At 41.2% G+C, this 27,623-nt stretch overlaps 1 protein-coding gene across 3 annotated transcripts in view; it reads right to left on the reverse strand.

The window, feature by feature from the left end:
• The window catches only part of SPECC1L (sperm antigen with calponin homology and coiled-coil domains 1 like), a 55,683-nt gene extending 28,765 nt beyond the window's left edge, over positions 1-26,918 (reverse strand). The window contains exons 1-9 of one of the 3 annotated variants that reach the window (XM_035098010.3): positions 26,666-26,822; positions 22,385-22,539; positions 16,520-16,709; positions 12,413-12,566; positions 10,306-11,939; positions 8,238-8,445; positions 2,509-2,582; positions 2,164-2,339; positions 248-411 (exon numbers count right to left, since the gene is read on the reverse strand). In XM_035098010.3, coding sequence (XP_034953901.2) covers positions 248-411; positions 2,164-2,339; positions 2,509-2,582; positions 8,238-8,445; positions 10,306-11,939; positions 12,413-12,566; positions 16,520-16,672 — 2,563 coding nt within the window. In that variant the 5' untranslated portion in view covers positions 16,673-16,709; positions 22,385-22,539; positions 26,666-26,822. Of the gene's footprint in view, positions 1-247; positions 412-2,163; positions 2,340-2,508; positions 2,583-8,237; positions 8,446-10,305; positions 11,940-12,412; positions 12,567-16,519; positions 16,710-22,384; positions 22,540-26,665 lie in introns of all 3 variants that reach the window. The other 2 variants (XM_035098009.3, XM_088659436.1) reach the window with 2 other exon arrangements.
• Between the last annotated feature and the right edge of the window lie 705 nt (positions 26,919-27,623).

Genomic DNA, 27,623 nt, shown 5'->3' on the forward strand with positions numbered 1-27,623 from the left:
ATATATTCAAAGCCTCAGAACAACAAGAAACTTTTAAACTCGGGTGCATGGTTTTGGACTTGCAAAACTGAAGCACATATTATCCAATACATTTCCACAAGTATCATCACCCAGCTGGAGTTCCCTCGAAAAAAATGTGCTACATTCTACTGATGTATGCATGGAGTGCTTGTTCTGTTCAAAATGGTGGCGCTTCCAAACAAAATTGCACTAAGTTTATGCAGGTACCAAAAAAAAAAATAATTACCTTGTGAGGCACTGTCAAAGGATTTGATGAGAGTTTTTACAGTGGGTGTTGGCTCTGAAGAAGTGGATGACCTGCGACTCAAACCCATTCCTTGCCTCAGAGCTGCTAAGTCTCTTTCAACAGCATTCATGTAATTGTAAACGCGGCCACGTTCCTCTTCTTGCCTGAATATCAGGGGGAGACAGTTGTCAAGATACTATAAAATGATCTGGCATGGGTTCAGTGCTCTGACCGCCAGCACAAGGGCTGCTGTGCTGACACAAGGGTGAGAATGATGGTTGTGCTATATGAATCAAGTACAAAAGTTGCGCTAGCAGAAGCTTGTACAGTGGTACCTCGGTTTATGAACACAATTGGTTCCGGAAGTCTGTTCATAAACTGAAGCGTTCATAAACTGAAGCAAACTTTCCCATTGAAAGTAATGGAAAGTGGATTAATCCGTTCCAGATGGTCTGCGGAGTAACCGTTCATAAACTGCAGCGAACTTTTCCATTGAAAGTAATGGAAAGTGGATTAATCCGTTCCAAACGGGTCCGCGAAGTACTTAAACTGAAGCGTTCATAAACTGAAACATGGGTGTAATTGGTTCCGGAAGTCTGTTCATAAACTGAAGCGTTCATAAACTGAAGCGAACTTTCCCATTAAAAGTAATGGAAAGTGAATTAATCCGTTCCAGATGGGTCCGCGGCGTTCATAAACCAAAAATTCATAAACCGAGGTGTTCATAAACCGAGGTTCCACTGTATTTGCAATGTGCTACACAACCAGTCACAAGAACCATGCCAGCTTCCTGTGCCTTTTCTTGCACAAGCAATTCCTCTAGTGCAAGTACAGCTAGCCCACTGCTAAGGAACTTTGAATTCTTCCCACTAGACTGTGCTTAAGCAACTGACTCATTCATGAGGACATGTCTGAAGGGCATCTGCTACACTGGGAAGTCTACTTGGAGTGGCTCAAATCTTCCAACAGGCTACAAAGCCAGAGGGCGAGTTTGAAACTGAAAGTCATTTGAAAGAGAGTTTCATAATTAATTTTTGGAGAAAGGGGTGGGGAAGGGCATCAATTGTATTTATATAGTAAGGATTTTTATGCCTTGGGTTGAAATTACCTGGGGCAGCAGAGCTGAAGGGAGGCACTCCCTGATCTTGGCCACTGGCCAGGAAACCACAGTCACTGAGAAGCTGCTACCCTAGCCTCCCAGGCAGTGCATAATGGCAAGGGGGAGACTAACCTGGCCCCATCCATCAGCCAGTGAAGATGCAGCTGCTTTTCTCTTTCCACCCTGCCTTGCCACAAATTCATTTGGACTAGAGGGACTGCACTTAGGAAATTGAATGTACTCATGCCAATTAAACAGAAGACCCTTGAAACTAAAACCCTATACCGTGTTTCTGTACCTCACTCTGCCAAGTGAGACATTAGGGTGCATACTAAAGCAACATAGAACCTTTGCCTGAGGTAGAGATGCTGCTCACTGGAATTAATTAAGCTGCCTGCCACTTTGCTCCATACCGAAGTGTTTCACCAGAGGTAAGGCAGGCACTCATAAAAGGCACCATGTCCCACTATTCAGAAGAGCTGTGGCACGGAGCTTGCCCCTGTAACCCCATTGGAACCTGCTAGTCTTCTCTGAGAGCCGTTTCTTTGGCAGTGCAGTGGGGAGAATGGAGTTGCCACCTTTCTAAATCTCCTCCAAGAGGCATGTGCAGAAGTTTTAAAGATTTTAAAAGTGCAGTCTAAGGGCAAATATCTGTTGTCCTTTTCCTACATGTAGAGTGGCTTGTGTGTTTTACACACTTACAAATATTTTTGTTGACAGGAACATTTTACTATGCAGTTTCTTGCTGAATAGCATTCAGAGATTAAATTAGTTTTAGGAAAATATAATGAATCAATCCAAAATGTCATTCACATACTTGCGTGATTTTATTTCCTCCAACTCTTTTGTGAGTTTTTCGTTCTTCTCTTGAGCTTCATGCAGCCTGCGCTTTAGGTCTCCAATCTCTTCTTGAGCCTCAGATTTTATATCGTTTGCTATGACCACAGCTGTCTGCAAATCAGCTTGGAACTGCCGCCATTCCGCAGACTCCTCCTGAAAATGGAACAGAAAAAGAAATGTACAGCTTTGGAATGCTATGATATGTGGGACATAAACAGATTAAATAAAATATAATTAGCAGCAATGGAGTCCAAAGGCACTGCTATAAAACACCCGATGCACCTCTACCCCAAACCACTATATATTGAACTGGCTTATATACCCTGAGTCGTCTGTGCAGAGTCTTGATCTCTCTTTCCATATCATGCTTTTGGTCTTGAAGCTTTTTAACAGTATCTGGCAAAACAAAACCAAATATATCAGGTAGAATTTTAAAAAAAGCTATTTACAGGCAAACACATCACCAAAGCCCAAAGGAAATATTTACTGCTTTTAATGCATTCAAAGGGAAGTTCAACGAATTAGTTCTAGAACTCTAGGTTTCTCTCTCTTACAATTCATAGCTATTAATAATAATAATAAAAACAAGCCTGGACCTCATAATATGAAGTACGTATGCATAGGAAAAAATGCCAATGACAAGGGGTTTTTCCTGTGGAAAAAAATTATAATGCCACTAACACTTTCTTAAAATTATCCGTGTTGTCCATAAAAAAGCACTACCAACAGAATCTTATTAATGGCTACTCAAAAGTAAATCCCACCGAGTCCAATGGTTAGTACTCGCAGGTGACTTTCCTTTGCTTGTGCTTTCAGTAGAAGACAAGTATCTCCACCTTCCCCACCACAGTGCTTTCTTTTTTGAATGTTATCAATCACTAGACACAATTACTAGACCCAAGCAAATGATTTAAGGGAGATGCACTGCAGGGTCAATGCTGCCTTGCAGCTGCATCAGGTTGCCTTTTTAAAATGCAGACAGTGAAATCTGTCACATTAAAAATGCCCCTCTAGCCTTGTACTAGCTACACAAAGAGAGTATGCCATTTGACCATGACCAACTTCCGATTTAATATTTGCTTCAATGACAGAATCATAGAATTGTAAAGTTAGAAGGGGTCCTGAGGGTCAATTAGTCCAATCCCATGCAATGCAGGAATCTCAATTAAATAATCCATGACAGATGGCCATCCAACCTCTGCTTAGATTCCCAATGAAAGAGAGTCCACAACCTCCCGACATAGTCTGTTCCATTGCTGAACAGCTCTTGCTGTCAGAAAGCTCTTCCTGATGATTAGTTGGAAACTCTTGTCTTGTAACTTGAAGCGATTGGTTTGAGTCCTACCCTTGCAATGCAGGAGCAGAAGAAAACAAGCTTGCTCCATGTGACAGCCCTTTAGATATTTGAAGATTTGAGGTATCTGAAGATTTGAGAACTGTGTGATTATAGCAGAAATACTGATGAAGCTGAATACAGGTGATACAAGTAGGACCACCTTGCAATGCTGCATGTCCTTGTGGAGTGCTCTTCTCAGCTACATCCTCTTTACTGAAAATGATACTGCATTTCATTCTACGCACACACAGAGAGGTTTTCTGTGCACCTCACCACTTCACTCAACATCCCTGGCCGCTAAGCATGCTCAGTCCTCACTGGGCCATTTGGGGTATTTCTCAGACCTTCTTAGGATTTTTCTTAAAAGGTTTTTCGAACTTACACTAACTCTACAAGCCTCTTAATACCGGATGCACTTTCAAGAAGGAATCTGCGATGAGCACACAGAATTTCTGAAAAGTATATTGCTGATGCTTGGGAAAACATTCCTTCCACAGCACTGCGTATGAACAGGCAAGTTGCAAAAATGCAAAGTAGTAGAAACATAAACCATAATAAATTATGCAGTTCAGTTCAGGCTCTTTATAGATCATTATGCTGGCAGTGTTTTTCCTCAAACCATCAACGTACATCTTAGGCTACCCTAGTGAACCCCCACAAACCCTTGATGTATCTTAAATTGGTATCTGATTCCAAGCAGTATTTTCTTAAATTGTGTGCCAGAGGCAGTAATGCTTCTGAAAACCAGTTGCTGGAAGCCACAGGAAGGGGGGAGTGGTCTTGTGCGCTTTCCATCAAGGCAACAGGTGAAATAAGGATGTTGGACTACATGGACCACTGGCCTGATCCAACAAGGCAATCCTTACAACAACTAACTTACTTGCAACACACACCAGGTTCAACTCTAATTATGCTATGAGCACCTTAAATCTGAAAGGGATAATGTTTAGGGTTGCATTTCACATTGTGTTATTAATGTATGCTGCACCATCATACATATTAAAAGCATGTAAAGTGCATGATTAATAATATATTGCATATGTTGCAGCCCTGGTAATCAGGCAATACAGTATACAAATATAATGCTGATTTTGAAGATTAAAGAACACAGCTAATCACAAGGAGAAAATATACCCATTTAAGATTTGCTTTACAAATAGTGGAGAATTGTTTCAAACTTGCCATGGTTTGTTAAAAGTTCAGGACTTCAAGAACACAGGTGTCAGCTTTGAAAACTCAAGTACGCCATCTAGTGTACTGTTGAATGAAAAAGCAAAGGCCCAATTTGAATAAGTCTCTTCTGCTCCATTGCTGTCCATGAAGATAGAGCTCAAACATTCTTGTTCCATCAGACATCCAAGCAGAAATGCTTCAATGTGCCAAAGGTTGAATATGGCACTATGTGCTTAGGTCAGAACAAACATGGGAACCACTGTGCAGTTTGGGCTACTCATGTGGACACTATTAAAATATTATTCCCAGCTAATATCCTTTGACAGAAGTGCACTCGCTTTCCCCTACCTACTACTTGTGGAAGAGAGACGGAGAAGTATCTTATCTACACCACTGAGCTTCCACTGATAAAAAAATCTTAGGGCATCAAAGCCTGAAGTTAAAAAGCAACCACACAAAGTGCATGGCAAATCACCATCACCAAATTTATTCTGCCCTTACGGAACACATGAGCCAGAAGTTAGTAGTTTCTTTATTGTATGTCATACCCTTTTGTCACCTTTTTTTTGGGGGGGGGGATGAGAATTTGCATCTTTGTATCTCCCTTCCAAGCAGGGGGCAGAGAGAAAAACAAGACACCAAGGAGGGGTGTGAGCAAATGTGCCCGCTCCAATATTTCCTGCATGGAAGTTTAATAATCTCCAGATTCACTAACAAAATACTGTAACCATAGTTTGCATTTTCTGTTTCCTGTGCTCCAATGTTTTCCAGGGCACAAACTGTGCTAGTAGTCCCACAAGGTGTCATCCTTCTGCCTTTTCCATAACTACAGGATACAAGCAGCCACTTGATACAGCTTTCAATTTCTTCCTGGATTACTGACTTCATTTCAAATGAAGTGCTTGTCTACATTATGTGTTTACACTGGATGAGAACCAGCAAAGGATCAACCAAACTAGCAGCTGTTCTGCAGTCTTCCCACTGAAAACACAGGAGAATCAGAGTTAAGCAGAAACTGCAACTTCATAGGTCAAGCTGTGCTCCTTTGAAAATCAATTGTTGGGGGGGGGCAAAGATAAAGTCCTGTTGCATGAGCAGAATATTGAGTGGGACTCTTGATATCACTGCTTGTGCCAAATCTACAGGGAACAAGGCACCTCACCTCCAAATGCTGCACCAATTACATTTGTTTCCCCAAAGAAATAAGACGGGTCAAAGTGTAAGAGCAGGTCCCATGCTTATTTCATGAAAGCACTGAAGTTGAAACCCTGTTGTGTAATTGCCCTTATATGGCCTTGCTGTAAGCAGCACTCCTGAAAGCAGAGCCTTGAGTAGGGGAAAGAAAATGAGCCAATCCACTGTTTCTAATAGCCATCTTATTTATTGGAAATATTTTTATATTCTGTAAAAAGATTCCAGTGCAGTTTACAGTTGTTGCTTTTCATGCCAAAATATAAAAACAATAAAATGTTTAAACAATCAGTAAAACAGTTCAACAAATTAAAATGTCTGTGTGAACAATTGTTGTTGGTTTCTTTAATCTGTTATCTAACAGCAAGCAGTGTGGCCAGGGGAGCTTCCTTGGGGAGGGGCAGCACAGGACACCCCCCCCTAAAAAACCTGCCTCCCTTGTTGACACTCACTTCATATCCAATAAAGGTGGCACTGAACGAAGGGCCTTAGATGGCACAAGCTGGTTGATAAGGGAGCAGCTGTTCCTGGGCCTCGAGTCATTAGGGGCTTTATTGAAGCAAGTACTGGCCCTGGAAATAAGGCTTGGAAGCAAACAGGCAATCAAATATGATGAGGTATGGTCTAAACCAGCTGCCTCTATTAAAACCCTATTTGTATCCTGCACTTATCCCAGTTTTCAAATCATTTTCTGGAATTCAATAAATGACTATCATAGATTACAATGGCCAGATTATTCCTCTTCAGAAATTGTGGCTGGCAAAAGAGATGTAAGGCTTGAGGATGTGGACAAGGTGCTTGGATCAGTCAGGGTGACCACTTGTGCTCTGGATCCTAGCCCTTGTTGGTAGTACAGTGGTGCCTCGCTTAACAAATGCCCTGCTTAACGAAATTTCCGCTTAATGAAAGGATTTTTCGAGCAGAGGTTGCCTCGCTAGACGAATTCGTTTTATGAAAAATTCGTCTAGCGAATCGCGGTTTCCTATAGGAATGCATTGAAATTCAATTAATGCGTTCCTATGGGCAAAAAAAAAAATTCAAAAAAAATTCAATGCATTCCTATGGGATTCGCTAGATGAATTTTTCGTTATAAGAAAAGACCCGTGGAATGAATTAAATTCGTCTAGCGAGGCACCACTGTAGTAGGGAGGGAACAGCTGGTTGGGCCAGGGAGGTGATAAATGCCTCCTTGCGAGAAGGGGTGGTCCCTGCCTGCTTGAAGGAGGCAGTGGTAAAATCACTCCTTAAGAAACCCTCCCTGGATTTGCAAAATCTAAGTAATTACCGGAGAGTTGCCAATCTCCCTTTGTTGGACAAGGTTCTTGAGAAGGAGTTGTGAACCAGATCCAGACATTTTGAGAAGAAACCAATTTTCTAGATCCGTTTCAATCAGGATGTAAGCCTGGCTTTGACACAGAAACTGCTTTGGTTGTCCTATATGATGACTTCTGTTGGGAGACACACAGAGGAAATGTGTCCCAGTTCATTCTCCTTTGTCTCTCAGCAGCTTTCAATACCATTGTCCATGATATCCTCCTGGAGAGGCTGTCTGAGTTAGGGGTGGGTGGCACTGCTTCACAGTGGTTCCGATCCCACTTGGATGGTTGTTTCCAGAAAGTGATGCTTGGGGAGGGCTGTTCAACCCAGTGGGGTCTGAGCTGAGTACCATCAGCATCCACTGACATGCTACTCCACATCTCCAGGCAACACTGAACACTTGGGTCTCATAGAAATGTTGAACAGCACAGTGAACAAGGTGGACTCTTGTGAGACTGCATGATGGCACAGGTGCCAAGCAGATTAATGTTAAAAGCAAAGTCTTCTGGATAAAGGCTAGTTACTCCCTGAGCATTGCATCTGAAAAGAAAGGAGGACTATGTATTTTGATATAAATGTGTATATAAAACTGTGTTCATAGAGTCTTAGAACTAGAGAGTTGGAAGGGACCCCAAGAAACATCCTGTCCATCCCCCTGCAATGCAGAAATCACAACTAAAGAATCCTTTTATTTGTTTGATATGAAAGTTCTCCCAACAGGGTAAATTTCATCAGCAACACCTGCCTGGAACATACAAAACATATCTATGTCATTTTAAACTGTGATATTAATGCTGTATTCTTAGTTTTAGATTTTGATTTATGTGGAAATTGTTTTCCATTTGTAATTCCATTTGTAATTATTTAAATCTTGTCATGTTGTAAGCTGCCTTGAGCATTGTTTTTAACTGTGGAAAGGCAGCATACAAATAAAATGATGATGATGACTCAGCTGTAAGCTAGTTTAATGCATTAAAAAACAAACAAACATAGGACTACAACCAGAAAGTGTAACTGAAACAAAAACTACTTACTCTCCAGGTCAGATATAATGAGATTGTCGTGGAGTTTTACCGCTCGATGCTGCTCTACTTCATCTTCCAGTTCAAATATGGTTTCCTTCATATCACTCCTTTCTGTTTCTTTTTCATCCAGATCGGTCCGAAGTTTTTCCAAGGTAATATTCAGGTCCTCAATTTGCTTTTTTGCTTCTTCTTGGAAAGCTCTATATTCATCTTCTATCTGGTTAAAAAACACACCCAACATGCACACAAACTCTTACTTCTGTGAATGCCTTTCCCAAATAACACAATTCATAGAAACCCACTCAAGTAGCTTTGAGCAGGACTGGTCTCCAGCTCAGAATTCTGCCTCCTCATGCTAGGCCTTTTTTCTCCCTCCCTCCCTCATAATATTAGGACCCAATGGGGCATCCTGTTAAAATGAATGGCAGAAGATTCAAGGCAGACAAAAAGAAGTACTTATTCACAAAGTGCACAATTAATCTGCAGAATCTGCTGCCCTAAGGTGTGATGATGGCCCTCATCCTGGAATGCTACAAAGGAGAAATAGACAAATGTATGGATGATAATGCTATCACAATGCCATTGTTGTCATGTTGGCTACAGTGAACTCTGTTTATCTAGATTTCATTTCAATCTTCATACTTCAACAGCCTTAGTTGCCCTGAGTGATAACCCTGATTGCGAGAAGGAGGAATGTGACTTAGTTCTTCTGGACCTCTCAGCAGCTTTTACTCCCAACGACCATGCTACCCTTCTGGAGCACTGTGTTATGGTGGCTCTGCTTCTATCTGCAGGACCGCTACCAGAGAACAGCATGGCCCCCCCTTGGCACTTGTCTTGTGGAGACCTGCAGTGTTCCATCTCATGTCCAGCTCTTTAACATCTATATGAAGACAATTGGGAAAAGTCATCAAGGAATTTGAAGCATGCTCTGATAGCTTCCTGACTAAACTACAGCAATATGCTATTTAGGGGGCTGCCCTTGAAGGTTGTCAAGGAGCTGCAGGTAGTGCAGGACACAGCTGCCAGGCCTCTGAGAAACCTATTACACTGATCTTAAAGAACTGAACCAGCTGCTTTATTTCGAATGAGTCCAATTTAAGGTTCTGATATTTAAATCCCTACACTGTTTTAAACCTAAGAACTTGAAGGAATGTCTCTCCCAATATTTGATAACCAGGCATTAAGATTGGCAGGGCATATGCACCTCCAATGTCTCTTTGACATGAAAAAAAGAAAGAAAAAGAAATGTAATATAATGGATATGCTACCACCCTCCAGGATCAGCAGCAGTACATGCCTCTGGACACCAGTTGCTGGAGAACAACTGTGGAAGAGAGCTATTACCCTCATGCTCTGCTATTAGGCTTCCCAGAGGAGGCATCTGGTTGGCTATGGGAAACAGGATGCTGAACTAGAACAGCCTCCTTTGGTTCAATCCAGCTGCAAGGCTTTGCTAAAGTCCTTATGATACCACAAGATGGAAAAGTAGCAAAGAAACACAATCAGGAAAGGTTTAAATATACCAACTCTGACATTTGGCAGTGCCAAGTAATCTATTATAAAGTTAATCAGTAAGGATGCTTTAGTGCATAGAGTTAAGACTTCATACTAGCTTAAGCAAACCTCACAGCTGTGAAACTTGAGCTGTATCTGAATCTATGAACAGTCGACTGTCTTGTGAATAATGATAAATGAAGCGACAAATCAGCATAAAACTACCCTCAATGCTGTGTATCAACCAGTCTGCTCATACCAACAATCAACCCCACCCTCATAGAAGATGTAAGGGCAAACTAAACATCCAGCATGCAACAGTTTCATGCTACAGAAAACACAGCCGAGGGCTCATGAATTCAATTCTAAGCACAGGATTTAAGTTTAGTAACAGGAATAAAACTAAAAGACTCATGAAAGTAACCATGCAGTCAACATGATCTGGCTAATGTCTAAATCAGCTGCGTGAATTGTCCCCCCACCCCCGCCCTCCCACATGCCTTCACATACTCCCCCAAAGGCTGCAGAGAACACAAGATTTGGAATGTTCTCTTCTTTAATTACATTTTTTAAACATTACCTTTGCAATGGCGTCTTGCAGGCGGTTGGCATCATTACGCGTATGAGCGAGCTCCTCTTGCAGGCTGCTGGCTAATGTCTCTGCTTTCTCCTTGTCAAGCCTGACACTCTCTAGCAAGTCTTGTATGTCCGATTTGTCGCCAGAATTGTGTATGGAATACAGCTCAGCAACTTTCTGCTTCTCATGGTCTAGCTGGGATTTCAGCCGGTTCATCTCGATCTGGTCACTGGCAACTGTGGCTTTGTACTCATCCAAAGTGGCTGCTAGAGCGGTCTTGCTTTTCTGTTCCGACTCAATAATTCGTTCCATATGGTGATTCCGTTCCTTTAGCGCCCCAATCATCTCCTGAGCTTCCTTGTTATCTTGTTCTGCCATCTTCAAAGTGTTGCTCAGATGCTGCTGGACGCCGAGGAGTTGCTCTCTTTCAAAACGTGCATTCTCTGCAAGGTCCATGTAGCGTTGCTCCAACTCCATGTAGCGCCCGCTTTTCATGTCTTCATCAATAACGTAAGATATATGATGCTCGTCTAAAAGGGAGCGAAAGTACTCAATCTGCCGGCTAAAATGTTCCAACTTATCACTCTGCTGGCACAAAGACTCCATAAGAATAACCTTTTCTTCACCAAGCCTTTCGTTCTCACTGTTCAACTCTTGTGTAATCTGCTGCAAGTCTGCAAGTTCCTGTAGAGTGGCTTGAAGTTCCTCAGCTGTGCTATGATGGTTCTCTTCCATCTGGTGGATCCGCTCCGTCAAGCAAGCCACAGATACTTCACTGGCATTGCCACTGCTCCCTTTCCTTGACCTTTCTATGCTTGGCACACCCTCAGACTCTGAAGAGGATGGAGCGTCCAAGGCATCATCACTTGAAGTGAGCGGCTGATAAACTTCACTGCACTCACTGTCCAAGTTATCCATGGAGTTACTGTGCTGATTGTCCATCAAGGTGTTCTCGTCATGAGTCAGAAGATCTTCCATTGAACCAGGGGCAGAACCTTCTACTGAGGAAGTGAGGGTACCCCCACCATCACTATGGCTTCCAGCTGTCATTTCTGGGCTCAAAGACTGGTAGCCAAACAGCTTTTCAGAGTTGTCCAGCCTTTGCTCCAAAGAAAACCCCAATGCGTTTAGCCTGTCCTTCAACATCCGATTCTCATTTTTCAACTGGTTGAGCTCTTCCCGGATGGCAGTGTTCTGTTCTTGCAACTGCAATAATGTGGACTCAACGTCAGTTGGCTGGTGGACGACGATGGTTTCTTTCTCCTCAGATTTCTCAACTCCCTCAAACTGATCTTCATTTAGGCCAAGCTGAGCACGCATTTCCCTGAGTTCATTCCTCAAGTGTAAGATCTCTACATCTTTTGTTTTGGCCAAAGTCAAAAGATCTTTTACTTTTGCTTCCAGAACAGATTTGTCACTGATCTGATTGTCTGATTTAGATTTGCTCATGCGAATATCAGAGTCTGGGTTAGCACGGCTACGGGAGCGTTTTGCAAGGACTGTATCATTGCTTGTCTGCCCAGCTAGTGGCAATTTTTTGCTTTGGGTCAGCCGCGAACGGTCACGAATTCTTTCTCGAGAAGAGTTGGATTCCTTATTCCCAGCCGAAGTGCTACGCTTTGCTGCAGAAGTTGTACCTGTATTGATTTAAAAGGTTAGAAAAAATATTAAGCTGGCAAGGAAGGATGTGATTTTATACAAGTCAATGAGGTATCCAGGATCACATGACAATGAAGTCTCATCTGCATACTTGGAAATCAACTAGTAACAGACATGTATATACATTCCATAACAGAGGCAGTGAAACAGGGATCCAAAAATGTACTTCTAAGGTACTGTAAATTAATTTCACTTAATAGATTACAAACTTGGCTAGTGTTAACTAAGGTTTGGCCTCCCTTAACCATGGTTTGTTTGACCACCCTACTCCAGGCACTCATCAAGCTATAAAGGCACAAGCAATTGGAAACAAAACCAAATTGGGGGAATCAAGCCATGGTTTGTGGGATTGTCTGTGGGACAATTCATGGTTAAACAAACCATGGTTTGACAAATGGGGTTGTTGTCTAAAGGGCAGGGAAAACATATTCAATGCCATATGCTTCTTTACCTGTAACAGGCTTGGATTTATTCTCCAGGTTGTTCATGGTGGTCCCTGCAGTGGAAGGCCCTGTCGAAGTGCAAGTGCTCTTCTTTCCCTTGACACCGTTGCTCATAGTAACCCCTCCAGCCATTCCAGCTAAAAGATCATCATTGCTCTTTGTCTGGATAAAATTTCAAGGGTGGTTTGACAGAAGGTACAAAGGTCAGAAGCAACTCAAAATTAAGTCACTGTTTTAAAAAAACCAGACTAGTTTCATATATGAAGCTAGTAATAAAAAGCCAAGGATTAATTCACATTTAATACATGATGAATCCATGTATTTAAAAGGGGAGAAAGTACCATAGTTTTATTTTTTGCATAGGCACAATATAAATTTGAATTGCTAAAAATAATTCATTTTGAAGAAAGCAGAATATGGGTTACTCCTATACAGCAACAATTCTGACTCATCATTGGCAACATGTGCCCCCATGATTGCATGGAAAAGCTTGAGTGCAAATGAGCAATTCATGAAAAGCAGCATCAATTTTTGACACTCTGGTACCACTTTTTCCAGCTACTGTGAGAATGGGAATTGCTGCTGAATGTATCCACGCATAACAGATTCCCAAAGCAGCTTCTGTTATCCAAGCATGAGCCTTAGGGCAGCCTGGAATGATTGTGTGTAAGACAAACCAGGAACAAATTCCTTTCCAATGTCTGAAATAAGTAGGAATGCCTGTGAACCAAAGGTGTCGTACCAACTCTGAAGGACCAAGTACACTGCCTGGGGTTACTCCTTGATGTGGCATTACTACGGGATTCCCACACTAACTGCTGTATCAAGGAATCAATTTTATCCAGCCTATTTTGACAAGGTATTGCCTATTCTTCAGGGACCATCCACATCTGGCAACTGGACACCAAGCCTTGTTCAGAGTCCAGTCAATAACAGAGGTCCGATTGGTTGAGACATGGTGCAGGGCCTTCTCTGCAGTAGCTCCAACATCATGGGACCAACTAATCATTGAGATCTGCTTTAGCCCAACCCTTCAATTATATTATTATTATTACTATTATTACTATTATTATTAAACTTACAGATAAAAATAATAGCTAAAAACATGGAAAAAATCATTAAGAACTATTAAACATTGATATAATTAAAACTGTACATATGCATTAAAATATTCTGAATTCATGGAATAAGTATCAAATTCAGTATTTAATTTGGTCAATATTACATATGAGGTTTTGTTCTGCAATGCTTATGTCAGGTTTTATTTTTAAATGCCTTGTTTCTGAAACTGGAAGAATACATTTTGTCACTAAAAATGTTTTTCATTGGATACTTTTAAATCAATTCAACTATAAGCACAATTTTTCATTCTTACATGTGTAATTATGTTCTTCAGGCACTGTGATCTTTATTATTGCAACCCTTTATCAGCAAGAAGAGGTTTAAGAAAATCTTTGGTTTTGCATTACCAGCAGCTGAGAACACTCACATCTAATCTATTCAGAAAGGCCTCATGACGTTTAAGTACTCAAGAAATTAATGGTTCACAAAGATACAATAGAGCAAATTGCACATCCTTTGATAATTTCTTATTGTGGTTTATCTGGCATAACCAAGAGCTTGTGCCAGCAAGACCATACAGGTTGAAACTTCCTGCCAGTTTGCATTTCTACCACACCTAGTAAAAAGGTATGTTAAGTAGATTAATTATAGACATGCTATGTAGGTAACAACTGTGCATTACTGAGCCAAATAGGTCAAGTTGTAAAAACTCTAGTATGATTCAGCCTGGAAAAATCTACACTGAAAAAAATTCAACAACATTAGTCATGCTTCGGGTTTCTAAATGCTGAAACTACTGAATGGACTGAAGAATCTTTTCCCCAGTGCTTTGCCATACAGTCTCTCCCTCCCTCCTGAGATGTACTCCTCCATATAAGCAGACTAGTGTACAGGGATATTTTTCTGATCTAAATACTTGAAGGGTATGGGAGAAGACAACAGCTGGGAAATCAGAAGGGTTGGGATTAGTGCAGGCATCCCCAAACTTCAGCCCTCCAGATGTTTTGGACTACAATTCCCATCTTCCCCGACCACTGGTCCTGTTAGCTAGGGATCATGGGAGTTGTAGGCCAAAACATCTGGAGGGCTGCAGTTTGGGGGTGCCTGGATTAGTGTGTTGGAGGACACACTAAGGCCTCTCTTGTTTGTCGTTTGCAGTATTTCCCTTTCTGAGGGACTCTAATAAACACAGTATTTTTCCCTACAGACTGCCTCTAGTCTAGATTACCACCTCCAAAGCCAGCAGAACAGGTTCCTTCATTCAAGAGCAAACACTACTATTCTACTAAACGTAAGAAACATCACAGGGCTTTTTCAACACACTGGAAAGGCAGAACTGGCTGAAATGTAATCTAAGTAGAATCAGTAAGCAAAAGAGATGTTTTTTCACACTGCAGGGCGACTTATTAAAATCATTTATGCACCAATGGTTCATAATTTTCAATGAGATGATGCAAGCTTTCTCAAAGTCTGGTAATTAGGACTTCCTTAAGAGCAACAGATTCTCATCTGTCAAGAATACACAAGTTCAAATGAGGAAATGTGGAATGATTACTTTGACAGTGGGAAGTATTCTGCCTACTGAATAGATTATTCTTCTTTTAAAGAGTCAAACATCACACCTTAACTATGGTTCGTATAATGCCTGAATTGTCAATCTTCCAATTATCACAAACAACTGGATTTGTGATAAATCCAGCAAATCAAAATCAGAAATGATGGCTTGAAGTGGACACCAAATACTGGTCTCCCCCCTCCCCTCCCCCACTATTTGCTATAGTATCTGAATGTATAAATCCTCCTACAGTGGGAACACCTAATTGGATTGTCATCCTTCAGCTATCATAATGACAAAGAGCAAAGATGAATCACCTGTTGATGTAACTTGAAACCAAATTATGATCTTAGAAAAAAACTATTTAAACTGCCTCTTAAGAGGAAAATATTCTGATGATCATAATTGGCTGATCTAAAAAAAAAGGTATATTACTTTCTCATTAATGCATCATTATCCTTATGTGAGGCTGATGGAAAGTGTTATACAGTATCAACATTGCAAAGATTCAAGTCAGGTCCTTAGCAGAGGGATACTAATGATACAACATCAGTTCATGTTCACCCCTGCGCTTTTGCACTATATATTTAATATATTTATAACCTGCCTTATCATACATGGTTACAGCTAAACAACAAAACATACGTTAAAGCAATGAAATGCTGTGCAATATTCAAAAAGCATCAGGTAGGTTAAAAGTAAGGCCTGGGAAAAGAAAACTACTTTTCACCTGGCTCCTGAAACTGCTAAAAGTAGGTGTCAGGCAGCTAGCCCTGATGAGGGCATTCAAAGGCTGGGGTGTCATTAGCTTTGCGCCTATGTTTAACATGCTCCTTTTTCATGGGTATCTGACAGAGTGGAAGAAGCGAGAAACAGATAAGCAGTCTTACTTATTTGTGTGCCAACATATGCAAGAAAACATATTGCTACCATCCTAAAACTTAGCAGAACTGGACAAAGTCTTTTCACTCTTTTATTCTAGTAGTAGGCATATTTCTGCTTCTCACTCAAACTGAGGCAACACTAGCATAACAACATGAGCATAACAACATGGGCATTCCGATATAATCAGCTGACAGCAATAATATCCTGATCTGTCTGTTTCTGTTCACAAGTCTTGGGAAATAGTCTAGGTTCTAGTTTTGGTCCCACACCTTCACATTCCATAACTCGGGACAACAGAGAATGGTATGATATGCAAAGAAGAGACTTGTACAGAACTCAACAACATCCTGATTATGCTTGTTAAATTAATTATAATGCAATATAAAGTAGTATCTGAGCCTTGAATTGTCAAAAAGATTTCAAAGTACTGCAGCTGCATTTTGACTTGGCTCTAGAACTGTGCTGGGACAGTCTTGAACACAAGCACACACTGCAACATTTGGATCCCATGCCTCCAGTCTCTCTCCCCCCCCCCCCGGCCCACCGTTTTGCTCTACATTACCTAGCAGCTCAATTACTTTAGTCTAAATAAAGAAAACTAATGAGAAAATACCTTCAATAATGATGATGCTGTCCCAGCTTTTGAAAGTTTTGTCACCGCAGATACTGTGGAACTGTTTTCTGGTTTGACTTTTTCCACCGTTTGTATTTTATTTATTCCAGACACCTTGGGCATTGAACCAACGCTCCGGTTAGCTTTCTTCATTCTTGGCTACCTGTTTGATATGCATTTACAAACAAATCTAGAAACAGAAAAGAATTGTAATAACATTAAGGACAAATATAATCTCTAACAGCATGTTTCATACTCTTTCAAAGTTGCCTTTGCTAACCTGATACCCTCCAAATGTTTTGGACTACAATTCCCATCCACCCCTGCCAGCCCCAGTGAGGAGGTTTAACAGCCACGATACTACAAGAGAATGACCTTGCCAATGCCCACTGGCAAGATAAAACTTTTGCTTCATTAACAGTTTATGAACTGAGGTCAAGTCAGCACAACTATCTTTGCATAATTTCCCAAAAACACTTGTAATAACTTGAAGGTTGCAATTAGCTCAAAATGAGCAACTATTTTGTACTTTTTCAACTAGAAACAGAAGTTTATTCATTGGGAATAAAGCATGGACAGGACAAGTCTGAAGATATTTCATTTACAGTAGTGAGAATAGAATGAAAATCAAGGATTAATAATAAAATGGTACTTAAATGGTAGGCAGTTCTTCAATTAAGCGGTCATAACATAATTTGATGCATAAGATATATTTAATGCTTGATGGAAATCTTGAAAAAAGTTCATGAATAAAATATAATAAAGCAAAAGGGAATTTAAATTACTTGAATATTGCCCATCAATAACACAATGGGTGAGTACATATGGACAAAACAGCAAAATGTTAAAGGGACTTCAGATGTTATAACTTTCTTCTATACTATTTATAGGAATCTTACATGCACTAATACAGGCATCCCCAAACTGCGGCCCTCCAGATGTTTTGGCCTACAACTCCCATGATCCCTAGCTAACAGGACCAGTGGTCAGGAATGATGGGAATTGTAGTCCAAAACATCTGGAGGGCCGAAGTTTGGGGATGCCTGCACTAATATTTTTATCCAAAAGAAGGATCACATTCAATGAAGTCATGCAAAGATAATCTAGAATTCCCTGGCAGGGAAACATTTAACATGGCCTTAAACCAACCAGCCCAAAAGGGGCTGTCAGAAGTTCTGCCCCTTTCAATTCTAGGCAGCATGACCCAAGCGTCATTGTCACCAGTGTCCCACAAGGGAAGAATGCTGCAGACAACTTCAGTTTTCCACTTACACAGGAGAGAAACAATTATAGAATTTGCCCAGGCAAAATTGCATGCCAACCTCCTCACCTCCATTTCTCCCCCAAGAAGAAGCCTTTAGTGGTTAAGTTTACAATGCTGGAGGCCTCTCTAGGTAAAGAATATCCTGCTTCCAGGTCTGTCTAGCCAAAGGCTTATAGTTTATTGTCCTCTTCAGGATTAAAGGTTGAGCTCTTTCTCCACTGGCTCTTTCTTGCTCATGCTTTTCTTTGAAGGTCTGTCTCTTCCCCAAGTGCCACTGGGATGGAGCAAAGTGACGAACCCCCCCTTAAGGTTACTAGGTCTCCAAACAGTAGGGTTTGGTCCAGTGACAGGGCTGTTGCAGCTAGAGGAAATGCTGGCTGTTTCCTCTCTCTTGACTAGAGTAGCTACCACCCTCCCTGGGATGGAGGTTCAGCTCCCCAAGCTTGTTTACCCAAGCCTAACCCTTTCTTGCTTCTAGTCTCCAACCTGGCAGCTTCCTCACCTGGACTGGGTATGTGTTCCCCTGCAGTATGTGGGTATATGCCTGGATTGGGTATGTGCCCCCACAGCTCTTCTGTGCTGCTTGCCTTCCTCTCCCTGCTCCTCAGCTGTGCTGCCTGAGGTCATTTGCACCAGGCCATGTAGAAAGTCCAGCACTTCCCACCATAGCTGCCAAGTTATCCCTTTTTTAAGGGAAATTACCTTATGCTGAATAGGCTTCCTCGTGAGAAAAGGGAAAACCTGGCAGCTATGCTTCCCACAGGCCATGCCCATGTTTGCCCAGAATTCACTGGCTGCCTTTATAACATCTACTGTCTATGTTTTAGATAATAAAACCCACTGGGGCCTGTCAACTGTTCTTTGTACAGAGACAACACTAAAACTCAACAGCTTTCTCAATCTGCAAATCTCCTTTTAAAGACATCTAAGCTAGTGGTTGTCACTAAAGTGAATTCTGTTTAATTGAACCAGTATGAAGTGACATATAATAGTTTTAGCTATTTGTATGGTTCCTATGTTAGGCTGTTACTAATAATGTTATTGTTGTCATGGTTTACTGACTTATGGAGAGTGCGCGTTTGTGTGTGGATCCAAATATGTCTTGTGCAGGCAGAGAAATCACTCCTGCTTCTGCATTACCAATTTTCCCTGGTTTCTGAAGCCCTCCCTGCTCCATTCTACAGTTTCAGAGGATCCTTCAACAGTTAGGAACATTGGGGGGGGGGCAGCAGAAGGGGATATCATGCGGGGGAAGGAGCCTGGAAAGTTCTACTATGGGAACACTCAATCTTCTCCATATATACTTGGGTGTGTTTTTTATTTTGGAAGTCACCTTGTGACAGTATGGCCCTAAAAGGCAGTCTAGAAATCTCTTAAAACAAACAAACAGAGATGGAAAGCAACGGTCAGAAATACCAACAGTCTTATTAGTGTTAAGGAATGATAACCGGTAGTCAGAAGTTCCCCTGCACCCCGGCCCATTCTTACTTGGAAAGTATCTGAAAAAACATTAAAAATAGTAACTTTCATGAAATGGTTACTTTTTATATGCCAGAAATGGCAGCCACAAAGCCAAGGCACATAACAGAAGTATTTCTAAAACATTTGGAGAGAGAAACTTGCACCTTCCAACTCCACAGCAATGACTTCTTAGCAACTGCAACTCCAAATTAAATATCAAATATCACTTCTGCCTCTTTGTGCATAACTTGCAATTACCGGATCTCATTGTCTTATGTTATTTAAATTTATGTATTCTTATGTTATTTAAAGCAAATGGTGTAATCGGACACAAATATTTCATGAGCAGGTAGCAACCTAAAAATATGCATGTGTACTTGGCATTAAATGTCATTGAATTAAACATGATTAACTAAAAACCTTTGTGTTTAGACAAGCCTACCCAGAAGTTTAGAAAGTTGATGCGAGTTTTAATTTAATTTTAGTCTGTTGTTATTTTAGCTTTTCAAAAGTTTCAAATTATTGTGTTAATTTTTCTTATTGATAATCTTATTGTTTTATCGTTTTTGTAAAGTGTTTTGAAGGTTTTTTAAAACAATCAAGCAGTGCATAAATTTTATGAAATAAATAATAAAAGAATAGTTCCTTCTACAACAGTAAGGTAGGATAAGCTTCCTATGTAAGATTTCAATATCTGAGTTTAAAAGTAGCAACTTTTAAAAGGTGAAAGACTATCTTTATGTTAATTCTATCACACATTACAATTTTAGTAGGATAGTCACTGAATATTTGCAAGTAGATATAGCACATCTTTTAAACAATGTTTGGGTTAAGCAATAAGTCTGCTTTTCATTAGTATTTAAATACAAGCCAAGATATCTTAAGAATGCTAATTCCTAGGCCTAAAACATTGTGTAAGATAGCTTTCCAGTGGCTAATAGTGCAATCTGATACATGTCTACTCAGAAACAAAACTTACTGAGCTCAGCAGAGCATACTCCCAGGTAATACTGTAGTGTACTGTATAGGATTGCAGCCTAAGAGTTGCATACTCTTCAACTAGAGAATGCAAATAAATGTGTTCTTGAACTTAAAAGTTGTAACATAAATTTTGAGATTCTAATATACATACAGGATGCAATTCAGCTTTACAACATCAAGAGTTTTATCAATGAAATCACAGGGAGCTTATGATCATAATGAATAATCGAACACAATACTCATATTCGCACAATGTTTGCATGATGCTTTTATGTCAAAGGAGCAAAATGACCAGAATCAAAAGAAATAAACATCTAGTTCACATGCCCAAGAATGCTCTTTGGTTTTGTATTACTGAGCATGTCCAAGGGAAAGTGTACCTATACCTAAACCTATACAGTACCTCCACTGGGTGCATCCCAGTACACCGTACCTACATTAGTTCATACGATCTCAGAGGGCCTTGTAGGGAATTATGTTGAACTAGGCAACTTCAAGACAGACTTTTACAAGGAAGAATTTAAGACCTTACAAAGAAAGATGAAATTACCAGTGTTTTAGTTAAGCAGTTGCATATTCCTTTCACATTTCTCTTTTTATGCATTTAATTATTATATGCAAAACTCTTTTAGCTACTGGGCTTTCTTGAAAGTCACATGCATAATGCACTTGAAAATTTCTGAAAGTTGTTCTAGCCCTTAGTAATGTGAGACAAACTTATTTTTAAGAAATAAAAAAAGAAAAAAATGAGCCTAAATGCCAACGTGGGTCTGTGGTGCGACTGCTATTTTTCAGGTTTTTCTCTTTCCATTCTGAGGTCAATCACTTAGATTCAAGACATATCTTGGCTTTGTTCAATCCATGTTGCTATGGCTTTAGTCACATTTCAGAAAGCTCACACACTGGAGTTGAGAAACCTACTGTTACAAAGCTTCAGAATCCTTGTTCTAGATGAAGATATATAGATGTCTAATGATTCTGATAATTAAGTGCTAGTCTTAAAGTGATTAACATGCTTTTCACAGGGAAATAATGGAGTCAATGTATCTGGGACATGTAAATGAGTACATAAGAAAATGATAGCTATTTATTTATTTATTTCTAGTTTCCTATGTAATAATATGGCACAGAGCAGAACTAATGATGCCAGAAGAGGAGAATGATAAATGTTTTGCAGTATGTAAGAAATGTAACTAACTAATTCTAGGAGCACATTTCCTTTTATCCTCACTCAAGCACCAATTAGTCTTAGTTTTTTCAATTCCCTTTACGTAAAGATACAAAGCATGATTCTGCAGTTACAAATAAATCAGGTCAGGGTGTTTGTTTGTAATAATGCTTCCCAAGCACCAAAGTACGGTATTTCCTTCATCATCTGAGGCAACAAGCTCAAAATCAGTAAGCAAAATGCACATGTTCTCAAATGCATGAACCTTGTACTCTGTACTACTTGACTATCGTTCCACTTCATTTCCGTAATTCCACAAAGGATCATAATTCACATTGCATTGGTAGAATATTAAGATTCTCTGTGTTAATATTGTCTTCAAACATGAATGCATCAGGCCCAACACACGGATTGCATTCAATCAGTTATAAATAGGATTGTCAAAAGCAACACAACCTATCTACTTATCTGGCTCTCTCCATGTCCATATCTTCAGGTTAACAGACGTGCAATAGATGCTCAAAAAGCTCTACAATGTGTCCACATAGCCACAGTTGACTTAGAACAGTTATTCCTCAGCAACTACTAAACCTTGGTCGGTGGTTCGAGTAGATAAATAGGTACGGCTCTGGTGGGAAGGTAAATGGCGTTTCCATGCGCTGCTCTGGTTTTGCCACATGCTGACCTGCTCTGGTTTAGACATGCTGGTCACATGACCCGGAAAAACTGTCTGTAAAGCGAAATGAGTGCCGCAACCACGGAATCGTTCACGACTGGACTTAACTGTCAGGGGTCCTTTACCTTTTAACTTTTTAATACCCGAAATACATCAATTACATCTTCATCATTACAATTTACAAAATGGGACACCTAAATCTCATCAGGATATTAATGGCTTTACCATTAACTGGTACTTGATCAGTTCACCAATTAAAGACATTTTATGGATACTGCATTGCAATCTGCGTCCCAGGTGTACAAAAAAAATTACCTTATATTGGAAGAACACTGAGTCATATGCCTCTAAGCTGCTATCCAGGGCACACCACATGTTTCGGAACCCATAGCCAAAACACCCTACTCATGCCTCAGACAAGGATTTACAACAGGTATCGTTGAATCTATAATATCCACACAAGCTGCTTCCTGCAAAGTGCAAAAGAAATATATTTCCCTTTTATTTATTTATTTATTTATTTATTCATTCATTCATTCATTTTAAATCTTATCTGAACGTAAGTACAGAAAAGAAGAAAAATGTTACTCAGAAGGAGCTTGTGGACATTTAGTTAACCCAGGGGTTCCCAACAAAATTTTCTCGAGGACCCCTCATTGAGCCGCTATTGTGACAAGGACCCCCATTAATTCCTGATCCTAAAATTAAAAAGTGAGAGCCAAATTAAGAGTCTTTTTATATGTTATATTTATATGTTTTTTACAGTTACAAAAGAGTACTCCATCAGTATACAGTTAGTTTTAATTTTCAGTTCTTAATGAGATGAACCACTTTTTAACCAACGGTCCATTGTTAACTACGCGAACTGTAGCTTCCGTGAAAAACAACGCTTTGTTTACAAACACTACTGTTTTGCAAAGAGGCAGCGCGCGCCAGGGAGGAGGGAGGGGAATGGAGAAGACAGGGTACCTGCGCAGTAGCGCACAAATGAAGCCGACACGCGCAAAGCATCTTGGGGAGGTGAGCGTTAGTAGAATGCGTGCGCTGCCTCTTTGCAAAACAGTAGTGTTTGTAAAGCGCCACCTAACGGCATACAGCAGAACTACTGCCTCTATCTAATTCTAGTTTTGCGCTAGACTCTGCTCATGCAGGAAGCGGCCAAAACAAAAAATCTGTTATCATACGAAATATATTTAATATATTTTTTATTCTAATAGCATCTTGCGGACCCCTCTGGCATAGCTCGCGGACCCCTGGGGGTCCCCGGACCACCTGTTGGGAACCACTGAGTTAACCTGTTTGTTTAGCTTCTTTGTTGACCAGGAGTACGGGGTAATTGTTACACGTGTAATTCAGCAGACTTGTATTCCTCACAAACTTTCAGGAATCCTCCAATGAAATCACCTAAAGGATTCCATCTTAACTAAAGTGTTAGGGCAAAGAGTATATAAGACAGGCACAAAACAGTCCATTTTTAAAATGCAAAAAACAGAAACAACTGTTTGCAAATTAAATAAACATTTCAGCTGTTGCTAACACTTTACATCTGTGGCGCACTTAGGGAAGCCATTTTCATTAGCCAGTCTCTATCTATTCTATCATGAGAAGAAAATACTACAGCCGCTGCTCAATTAGGGGATGGGGAAAGAATTTGAATGCTGTGATGCGGGTTGGTATTAATACAGGTTCCCAAGACCTAGCGCTGGTTTTGTTGCACTGTGTTATATACAGCCACTTGTCTGCCAACCTGTGTAAGATTATTAAGCATGGATCTTTAATAAAAGTTGCTTTCAAATTTTTATTTTAGACCACCAGTGGCATAAAATAGGGGAGGTTGTATTTCATGGCAAACAGTAATGCACCCATTCAACAGTGGGACTTTATCTGGATGGAAATATGACTACATAAAACTACCCAATTTGGTTTCTACTGAATCTATAGCCTGGTTCAGATGCAACATTAAACCAAGTGGGCAGAACCTCCAGGCCACAGCCTGATTAGGACAACCAAACCTCCTCATTTGGCCTGTAAAGCTGTTTCTTGCAAGCCATGCCCACCTGCTGTACACCTCATGATGATGTCAAGTGTGGGGAAGGCAAAGGAGGGGCTTGGACAAAGAAGCTTTGTAGCTGAATGACAGTGCCTGTAAAACACCCTGTGTAGCACTTCCCAAGTGCCAACAACCAGCTGACTGCAGGTGCTTAGGAAGCCTTGTGTGCAGTGTCTGAATATCAGACACTGGGGACAAGAGCAATGCTGAGCCAGAGAGACCTTTTGTTTTACATAAGAGATGTTGTTCATAAGTATCAACTCAGACATGAACTCACTGAGTAACCTTAAGAAAGGCATTCTTAGTCTCATCTCCACCTTTGCAATGCAGGAATATTTGTCAACATTGCAAGGCAGAGATTACTGAAACAGGGTACAAAAAACACTGGTGCTCAGTTATGGAAACCAGGGTTATGATTTCATATTAACGGAATCACTGTTGCATTATGACTTTTATTGTTGTAGATGTTAATTGATATTTTAATTTGCTTACAGTTCTTGTATTAGTGTGTACGTCTCCTTGTGACACCATATAAAAGGTGGTATAACAGGCTTAAATTTATAAATAAATAAATAAACACTTTGAAGCAAACAGCCAGAAGTAGTACCATAATGTATATTATTCATTAATTATAGTTAACATTTCCTAAGTACCTTCTCAGCCAAATGGCACTCAATACTATGTTTAATCTTTCTAAAAACCATAATAAACTGTCCCAAGCAGCATAGCAGTAAAAGAGGAGCAGGTGGTGGTTAAATATTATTTATTTGATCATCTTAGTTCTAGTGCTTGCTCAAACTAGATCCAATATATCAAAGCTCTTACAGTTTGGAGCAGGGGTCCCCAAACTAACCCGGGCCAGATGTGGCCCAATCGCCTTTTAAATCCGACCCGCGGACGGTCCAGGAAGCTGCATGTTTTTACATGAGTAGAATGTGCCCTTTTATTTAAAATACATCTCTGGGTTATTTGTGGGGCATAGGAATTTGTTCATATTTTTTTTTCAAAATATAGTCCGGCCCCCCACAAGGTCTGAGGGACAGTGGACTGGCCCCCTGCTGAAAAAGTTTGCTGACCCCTGGTTTGGAGTGTCAGTTGTATGTATATAATTTATACTCGACTTTTCCACACAAATGTGGAAAAGCACCTCATAAATTTCTAAAATAAAATAATTTTAAAGTGTAATTTAATTGCTTCTTTCATTTCTTATTTATTGTATCACAACTTGAATTCCATAGAGTTCGCACTGTAATACAAAAAACTACAATATATATATAAAATATATAAAATCAAAGAAATAATAAAAAATACAATTAGAAATCAATATGACTATTTAATGTAATGGGTGTCCTGTGCAGTCTCTAGCCATCTGGCACAGAACCAGACATAGCTGAAAGACCACAGCTAGGGAACCCCTGTGCTATGTATGGTCTTAGCTCAGCCTCCCCCAACCTGGGGCTCCCAATTCCCATCACCACTGACCATGCAGGTTGCTGTTGGCAGCCCTACAACAGATGGAAAAAAGCACCAGGAGGCTGTAGGCGGCTGCTCTGTTGACAACAATATCAAGTGCTCTATATAGGTACTCAAGACACTCCTCTTTACCCTGGCCTTTATCACTTGAGATATATATTTTTAGAAGCCGCCTTAGTTCTGTAATCTTTAAAAGTTGTTTAAAACTATCTTTCATACATTTTTTAAATTGCTGTAAACCAACTTGAGGCCTTAAGGTGAAGGGGGAGTAAATGATGGTGATGAAGATGATGATGATGAAAAGAAATGATCCAGTGTTGTGCAGTGGTTAGAGTGTCAGACTAAAATCTAGAAGACCTGGGTTCAAATCCCTCCTTGACCACTAAGCTTACCTTGGGCCAGCCATTCACACTCAACCTAACCGACGGGGGGGGGGGGGAGTGAACCATGTACACCACACCACCTTGAGCTCCTGGAGTGGAGGTGGGGGGTGGGGGAGAAGATGGAGTGCAAATGTAGCAAATAAATAATAAAAGCCTACTCAGCTTTCCAAACGTTACTGAAAGCATGTGGAAAAAGCACTGTAGGGTTTTCGGGCAGGAGAAGGAGGAGGAGATGGTCGCACCTGTAGCCAGGGATTGGGGATGGGAGCTGATGCTAACCCCATATACACTACTGTGAACTCCTTGGCGGAAAAGTGGGCAAGACATGTAACAAACAAACAAACAATCATAATATAGTCACCATACCCCGCCTTTCTACAGAGGGTCGAGGCGGCATACGAAGGATGGAGAAATGACATGTAAGTAGGAGTAACTAGAGGGGAGGGAGACATCGTGTTCCAGAGACGGAACACGGGGGTCGGGAAAAGCACAAACACCCCCCTCCACCCTAACAAGACCCCTGAGGGAGCGGAGGGCGGACCCCGCGCCAGGCCAGGGCGGCCAAGACAACGGCGGCGACCCTCCGCCCCGCCTCAGAGGAGGGAGGTCGTTCTTGGGGGAGTGAGGGGGGGCGTTTCCGTTCCCTTTCCCTTCGCCGCCCCCCAACTCTGAACCCCGCTCGATCCTTACCGGACAGCGCCGCTTACTCCTCCTTCTTTCTCACTGAGGGGGGGGGGAAGCCAGGCCCGGTAAGGAGGGAAGAGGACGCGCTTCTCCAAGCGGCGTCGGCGTCAGCGACAACAACCGCCGGGGTTGCAATTACCCCTCTTCCCTCAGAGTGCCAGAGCGCCGTACAGCGCAGGCGCCGAGCTGGAGACAGCACCGCGCAGGCGCGAAAGTTTCGGGAACGCCGAGAGGCACATCGGGCACGGCGGCTGACGAGCGAGCCAAGAGTCTCGCGGGGCATGCGCGGCTCCGCTTCGGTTGCCCTCCTCTCTCTCTCTTTCTCTCTCTGTGTTTATTCCCCCGCCAGCCTCGCCCCAGTCCTCCGCGCTCGTTGCGGGGCGGGAAGCAGCGAGGGGGCTCCTGAACGGCGGGGAGGGGGCGTTTGAAAAAGGCGGGAACCCGCCCCCCCCAAGGGGATGCTCTGAGGGAGCTGGAAAACGACCAAAAGGAGAAAAGCAAACTGGTCCTCGGAGATGAAAATGTGCGATAAAGCAAAGGCGCCTTTATAACATGGTCCCAGTCATGTATACCTGCCATATTTCCACTAATGAGAGGGAATTCTTAACCTTATACAGTATTCACGTTCTTGAACTCCCATCCCCCCCCCAATTCCTGAGCTCCGCTTTGCCTTCTTTTGTTTAGCTGTTGAGCTCTATTTTTGAGGGCCACTGGCCAATTTTTGCGCACGCCTATTTTGAGGTACAAATAGATAAGGTCAAATTTGACCATATATGGTGCCAATTACCTTAACAAAGTTTCCTTCCAGGTTCAGATTATGAAAAGGGTTGGGAAACGTCATAAATTACTCTATTTATATCCAAGGAGTTCAAGGTGAAATGTGTAGTTCCCCATTTTATCATCACAACCCTGTGAGGTAGGTTAGGCTGAGGGGCAGTGACTGGCTCAAGCCTACCCAACGTTC

This window comes from Zootoca vivipara, chromosome 16 (assembly GCF_965207765.1).
Source record: "Zootoca vivipara chromosome 16, rZooViv2.hap1.1, whole genome shotgun sequence".
Taxonomy (NCBI): Eukaryota; Metazoa; Chordata; class Lepidosauria; order Squamata; family Lacertidae; genus Zootoca; species Zootoca vivipara.